General features: G+C 40.4%; 1 protein-coding gene across 1 annotated transcript; it reads right to left on the minus strand.

The window, feature by feature from the left end:
- Positions 1-3,591: 3,591 nt before the first annotated feature.
- LOC143598451 (uncharacterized) lies at positions 3,592-7,297 on the minus strand. The gene is made up of 6 exons (XM_077076659.1): positions 6,774-7,297; positions 6,266-6,692; positions 5,382-5,666; positions 4,710-4,833; positions 4,551-4,604; positions 3,592-4,022 (listed from the first exon to the last, which is right to left on the minus strand). Exons 1-6 carry the CDS (start codon positions 7,295-7,297, stop codon positions 3,592-3,594), a joined length of 1,845 nt encoding a protein of 614 aa, XP_076932774.1.
- Between the last annotated feature and the right edge of the window lie 771 nt (positions 7,298-8,068).

Below are 8,068 nucleotides of genomic sequence, written 5' to 3' on the forward strand. Positions count from 1 at the left end.
TGTGCAAGATTCCAAGGCATTAGAAATAACTAATAGTTAAGTTAGCTCTTATAAACTGCTTGTAACTCATTTTAAATGAGAAGTTTGTAACCATAATAGGGTCTTTAAATCCCTAAATGTAAATAAAGAAATATATTAGCATATAGATCGTGTCTTTACACAATAATGCTTATATTCATTAAAGAGACGGTTTTATCCGAAATACAACAAGAATGTAAAGACTATATAGTTAATATAGTCTATCATCTGGAAAGATAAAATAAAGGATGCAACAATCGGATAAAAGGAGTATGTTTTTCGGTTACATGAACATGGGAAGTTCAAAGAAATAACCGATTGACATAGACTGAAGAAATCCGTCAAGTTTATCAAAGAAAGGATAAACGTGAGACCAGTAGAAGTATCTTGAAAGTTATCAGGAAAAATAAGTTGAAAGGATTTGATAAGTTTGAATCCAAGAAGATATTTTATTTAACATCAGTAAATGATTAGAATACAAAAGGTAAGGTAAATAACTAAACACAACTGGCCACTGTGCTTAGCAATTTACAATTACTTATGATATTCTGAACCATTGACTGATATTATTAATTAAGATGTCATTTCAAGTTAAACTCGAGAATCAGATTAGAAAGAATCTAATCATACAAACTTAAGTCTGCGAATCTCGAGGATGAGATTCATTCTAAGGTGGGGAGGATGTAACATCCTAGAAAAATCCATATTTATTTTGGACTAAAAATGTCAACTTTGAAAGTTGGAGTATTAAAATAATCTCAAAATCAAGTAATGGGAAAAATGAGATAAGGAAAAATTAAGCATCTTATGTTTAAGGAAGTAGGAAAATCCATCCCACATGGATAGATGAAAGAAAAAGGGAAGCATTCCATGGGAATAAATAAGGAATGGAATTTTCAACCTACATGGAAACAAACAAAGAAATGGAAGCTCTTTATAAGGAAGCAAGTTTCCATAGAAATGTTTTAATGTGGCTAACCACGCTCCATAGTCTTAGCGGAGGGTGCGAAGCACCCGACGCGGACTCGGGCGATGGGCGTAATGTGGCGTTTTGATGGCGCATTTTGCACTTCGCAAGCTCGCATCGCCAAGGGCCGCTTTAGTATTTTTGGACATGGAAGTATGATCAATAGGTGACAAGTTATCAAAGACGAGGGACCAAAAGTTGAAAATCAGATTTCAGGACCCATCGCGCTACGCGATGAGCCCAGAAAGATCACCATCGCGCTACGCGATGGGGTTGCATGAGTCACCAGACACGTGTCGCAACGGGGGACACGTGGCAGACGCTAGGGCTGAGTCAGCATGCCACGCGTCAAAACCTGACATCTCGCTAGGCGATGCCCCAGTAGAAAGGACCATCGCGCTACGCGATGGTTCCCAAAATCGGCTTTAAAAGGGGAGGCTCACGACACTTCCATTCTCACACCAAAACACCACCACTCACACACACTTAGCATCGAGAAGCGTGCCGACCTCGTAGTGCGTTCCATGCCCCGAAGTTCTGACGATTTAAGCCTTGATATGCGATAGAAGTAGAAGCGCTGCCCGTACAAACTTAGGCATATAAACTCTAAATACCGCATAAGGTAGGGGTTCTGCCTAAATATTATTTTATTATTATATTATATGGCTTAGACCATAGTCAGGGGTATAGCCCAAAACCTTGATCATGATTATGTTTATAATAGCTTTATACATGCAAAGGTTATAGTTAAAATAATGTTTTTTTATGATTAAGAAACATAAGCTTTTACATACAAGCAGATATAGTAGTTTCTTCACAACTAAGAAATGTAAGATTTTACATACCAGGGTTATAGTCAATTCAATGTTTCTTCTTGACGAAGAAACTCAACACATGATTTGTAAACTAATGAAAAGATTATGAGTCTAAATATTTTATTCAAACAAATGATCAGTCAAGGTTTAAAGCTATCAAAACCAGACTAAAGGTCTGTAGCTGGATCAAGAGACGATCCGAGTATTTATATAAGCTTATGTTATTACATAGATCAATCATTCATTCACAAGGGTTTTCAAACGAGATCACCACATCATTCAGAAAAGACAATCACAATCACAGGTGAATACGTTAAACCTTTTACAGTCAGATAAACGGGTTGTTTATCTTAAACAGTCAGTCAAATATGAGATTACGTGATCTCTATATTTTAAAGGGATTACGTGATCCCTATGTCACAAGGATAATAAAAGCAACTCAGACCGAGTACACATGTGTCTGGATCCAAACATATCTGTTAACCTATCAATCAAGGCTACGTGGCCGCAGGCTTACAGACATAACGAAAGTTCTCCAATGAGCATCAGTTGTTGGAGAACCATAATTGTGGGTGTATGGCAGTGGCACAAGTTCCCAGAAATAATAGACGTTTCTGCTGAGTTTGTTCCAAAACTATATTGTCAGTCAAATGTTTTCAGAGTCAACGATTCACCAGCATATAGCTGACGTATTTTTCCCCTCATTACAGGAAAGCAAGTATAGCACAGATAGCAAGGGATAGGAGTCACTCTTGGAGATAGATGCTCGCAGATAGAGATGGCTCAATTTTTAATAAATAAAATATTGTAAACAAGAATTAACAAAGGTTTGTAAATCAAATACTTGAATATTTATTATTCAAGAGGTTTTCAAAATAAATTAATATAATCAAAGACTTCCGTTAATAACCCACAACTCTGATATATTTTCAAAATAGGTACCAACTACGGGTGTCACGCCTAGGCCCTAAGTCGGGATGTGACATGCGTGTTCTTTAATTATATCTTATTATTAATAGTTTGAAAAACCGATTCCCGATATGTATCCTCATCTCCCATTTAAACGAAAAAAGAAACAAAATCAAGGGACATTTTTCAAACCTTTTTTTTTATATAATTAAAAACTTAAACAAAACTAAAACGAAAAAACATGTGTATTCCCATCCCCACACTTAAAATTTGCATTGTCCACAATGCAGGAACGGAAACACGACTCAAAAATTTAAAACAAAACCTAAAAATATAAAAATAAATAAGAATAAAACAAAGCTAAAAATTAAAAACTAAAAATACAAAATGAAGTAAAAAGGAAAAGACTTAGCTGGTAGTATGTGAGTGAAGTACAATGCTAAAGTCTTCTTCTGAAGCTGCCCTCCATCTCCGAACGTGCTCCACCACTAGTATCTCTTTTCTCTCGTACACGAACAAAAGTGGCAAAAATACAAACATTTAATGTCTAAAAATTCCTCTTATCAGCTTGATAGATATTAATCATTCAAAGTATGTAACCAGACCAACCAACACAACCAATAAACATGAATAAAAGCAGCAAATAAATAATTATAAAAGTATACGGTTCCTGCTGCTCCATCCCCACACTTGAATTTTTCATTAGACTTCAAGGGGATCTTCTCTCTCACACTATCTTCCTTCAAAACTTTCAAAACATAAAAAAAAATAAAAACTACAAAAAAAAATACGTTAGTGACTCAAAGAAAAATAGAAATAAAAATAGGAAAGAATATACAAACTCTAAACTTGAGTTTTCACTCAAGAACCACGTGTGACAAATCAGTGCGATGGATCGAGAGGAGTTTCCTCCGTCTCGATTGATTCCTCCGGTCCTCTAAGATAGTGCTTTAATCGATGACCGTTTACCTTCCAAGATGTTCCATTATCCGGATTCTCCAGCTCTACTACTCCATACGGGAAAACTTCTTTCACGAAGTACGGTCCCGTCCACTTCGATCTCAACTTTTCTACAAACAACTTCAAACGAGAATTAAATAACAATACCTTTTCGCCTTTCTTGAATTCCTTGCCGCCTTTCAAACGTCGATCAAGTAGAGCTTTCGTCTTTTCTTTGATGTTCAATGATCGAGAATATGCTGCATCCCGAAGTTCTTCCAACTCATGAATCTGAAAGTACCTTTTCCTCACGGCCTCGGTAAGATCGACATTCACCGTCTTCAATGCCCAATAAGCACGATGCTCCAATTCAACTAGAAGATGACAAGACTTACCATAAACAAGCATAAATGGTGTAGTACCTAACAGAGTCTTGTACGCAGTCTGGAATGCCCACAATGCATCATTTAACTTCTCTGACCAATCCTTCCGACTTACCCCAACCGTATTATCCAAAATCCTCTTCACCCCTCGATTAGCATTCTCGACTTGACCATTCGTTTGAGGGTGATAGGAAGTAAAGGTACGATGAGTAACCCCATAACGCGCTAACGCCTTCTCCATGATGGTATTACAAAAATGGGTTCCCCGATCACTAATAATAGCTCTCGGAGTACCAAAGCGAGTAAACAACTTCTTAAGAAACCTCAAAAGAACTCGTGCATCGTTCGTCGCCAATGCTTGGGCTTCCACCCACTTCGATACATAATCAATAGCCACCAAAATATACATATTACCATTCAACATGGGAAACGGTCCCATGAAGTCGATGCCCCAAACATCAAAGATTTCATGGATTTGTATGGGGTTTTGAGGCATCTCATTCTTGGATGAAATATTACCTGTTCTTTGGCACGCATAACAAAGCTTCACAAACTCCTTAGCATCTTTAACAACTGTCGGCCAATAAAACCCACTATCAAACACCTTCTGCGCGGTCGCATGCGCACCATGATGACCTCAATTCAACTCTTTATGAACATGCTTGAGAATATCCCAACCTTCTTCTTCCGTCACACATCTCCTCAGAATCTGATCACCACCAATCTTGAACAAGAACGGGTCATCCCACACATATCGATTAACATCCTGGAAGAACTTCCTCTTTTGTTGCGTAGTCATACCCTCCAAATCAAAACCATTAGCCAAATAATTAGCAAAATCAGTGAACCATGGCATACCTTGCTTCTCAGCCGCAACAAAATCGATCGACTCGTGAGGGAATGTATCACCGATCCCTTCCTCACGCAACTCTTCTCTCCTCGGATCTTCTAGGCGGGATAGATGATCGGCCGCTACATTTTCCGCACCCCTCTTATCTTTAATCTCGATGTCAAACTCAGAAAGTAGAAGAATCCACCGTATAAGACGAGGCTTCGCGTCTTTCTTTTAAAAGAGAAAAGGCAAAGCTGCATGATCAGTGAAAACGGTGGTCTTCGAAAGCACGAGATACGAGCGGAACTTGTCAAATGCGAAAACAACGGCTAAAAGTTCCTTCTCGGTGGTGGTGTAGTTCTCTTGGGCATCATTCAACGTCTTGCTAGCATAATAGATGGGGTGGAAATGTTTATCTCGTCTTTGCCCCAAAACCGCTCCAACCACGTAATCACTAGCATCACACATGAGCTCAAACGGCAACTCCAATCGGGAGAACAAAGAATGGGAGCACTTACGAGCTTCTCTTTCAAACACGTGAACGCCTTCAAACACTCATCATCAAATAAAAACGGCACATCTTTCTCAAGGAGTCGAGTCATTGGGTGAGTAATTTTGGAAAAATCTTTGATAAATCGCCGATAAAACCCCGCAAGGCGTAAGAAACTCCTAATCGCTTTCACATTCGTCGGTGAAGGAAGTCTACTTATAGTATCAATTTTCGCACAATCCACCTCAATACCATCTCTCGAGATCTTATGTCCCAACACAATCCCTTCCGTCACCACAAAATGGCATTTATCCTAATTCAATATCAACTTTGTCTCAATAAACCTCTTCAAGATCTTCTCAAGATTAGCCAAACAATGATCGAAAATATTAGCGTAAAACGAAAAATTGTCCATAAACAACTCCATAGACATCTCAATCATATCCTTAAAGATGACCACCATACAACGCTGAAAGGTAGCCGGAGCGTTACATAGTCCAAACGGCATGCATTGGTACGCAAACGTGCCATAGGGACATGTAAAAGTCATCTTCTCTTGGTCTTCCGGTGCAATGGGGATTAGAAAATATCCCGAAAAACGATCAAGAAAACAATAAAGCTGCTGACCTGCCAAACGCTCCAACATCTGATCAATAAACGGCAACGGAAAGTGGTCCTTCCGGGTGGCATCATTCAATCGCCGATAATCAATACACAAACGCCAACCGGTCACTATACGCGAAGGGATAAGCTCATTCTTCTCATTCATCACAACAGCCATGCCTCCCTTTTTCGGAACAACTTGGGTCGGGCTCACCCATGGAGAATCGGAAATCGGGTAAATCATCCCGGCATCCATCAACTTCAATACGTCCTTCTTCACAACTTATTAAGACGCCTTTGTGGTTGCACCACCGGTTTGTACTCATCCTCCATTAGAATCCAGTGCGTGCAATAAGCGGGGCGAATACCTTGAATATGGGAAAGTCTCCATGCAATCGCCCCCTTATGTAGCTTTAACACGTCTATCGACTTTGACTTCTCTTCTTCCGTTAACTTGGATGACACAATGACGGGCAAGTTCGAGCCCTCATCAAGATACGCATACTCCAAGTTTGACGGGAGTACCTTTAACTCTAACGGAGCGGGTTTTTCCATGGAACCCGCCTCACTCTCGCAACTAATCTCACTCACCTGTATCATCTTGGGCAAACCTGAAATCTCAACCAACTCATCACAAACCGAATCGTTCTCACACGACTCATCCTCACCCAAATCATCACTATCAACCAAACCATTACTTCCCATGAGATTCGCACCACAAATATAATCGAAGCAGCTATTAATACATGCAATAAACGAGTTAATAAAATAAACCGAATGGCATGGACCACTGAAATCATCTTGATCACCCGGATGCTTCATCGATCTTGCAACATCATAAGTAACATTCTCATCACCAACCCGAAGCGTGAAATTCCCGTCATACACATCGATCAGCGCCTTCGCGGTTCGTAAGAACGGACGACCAAGAATAATGTGGACCTTCTCGTCGGCCTCCATATCGAGCACCACAAAATCAACCTGGAACACAAACTTATCCACCTTTACTAGCAAATTCTCAATAATACCTCGCGGATACTTAACCGAGCCATCGGCCAACGATAAAGACATGCGAGTCGGTGTAAGCTCGCCCAACTCCAACTTCTCATACAAAGAATACGACATCAAATTTATACTCACACCCAAATCCGCCAATGCATGGCTCATCGCATCACTACCAAACAAACACAGAATCGTAAACACTCCCGGATCCGACAAATTCTCGGGTACGCAGTTCAACACTACCGCCGAACAATCTCCCATAAGGGGAATCGATGACACCTCCCCCAACCTATCCTTCCTCTTCAACAAGTCTTTCAAGAACTTTGAGTATTTTGGCATGTGTTGGAGGGCTTCAATGAACAGGAGGTTAGTCTTCAACTGTCAGAACATGTCAAGAAAGTGTCCATACTCCCGCGTGTATTTCTGATGTTTTAAGCGAGCTGGATATGGAACACGAGAGTGATCAATCACAAGTGATGGCCAGATTTCAACCGGCTTCTTCTCTACTGGCGGCGCAACTGGTGCGGTGTTCTGCACATTTCTCGGTACTTCCATCTCGATCTCTTCATCCATCACCTCCACATCTTCAACTTCAACCTCATCCTTTCTGACCTCGGGACCCAAAACCCTGCCGCTACGAGTAGTAATCGCCTTCGGTTGAGCGGTCGGATTCTGCTGAGTAGAACCTGAAAACTATCCCGGGGGCCTCTCATCCAATCGTTGAACAATATCGCCAATGGACCTTTGCATGTCAAGTAGAGCCGATTGTTGATTCTTAATAAGCAGGTCATGATCGGCAAGAGTCTTTGAGTAACTTCTTACTCAGATCTGGCCCATTATTCGAACTTTGACCATTAGAACCTTCATTTTTATACTGTCCCTGATTTCAGTTATAGGGGGCTTAGAAACCAGGTGGCCCACCGGTCGGATGCCAATTCGAGTTACTTTGCCCTTGATTCTGGTCTGATTCTTGTAGTTGTTCCAGTTCTGATTATTGTTGTAAGCATTAGGGAACCTGTTTTGACCAGCCACAAAATCAACATTTTGATTATCATCAACGGACACTCCAACATACCATGACCACCCCTACACATCTCACACTTATCCACC

Source organism: Bidens hawaiensis, unplaced genomic scaffold (assembly GCF_021521415.1).
Source record: "Bidens hawaiensis isolate Kalapana, Puna unplaced genomic scaffold, B.hawaiensis_p1.1 tig00050279_1, whole genome shotgun sequence".
In the NCBI taxonomy this organism is placed as follows: Eukaryota; Viridiplantae; Streptophyta; class Magnoliopsida; order Asterales; family Asteraceae; genus Bidens; species Bidens hawaiensis.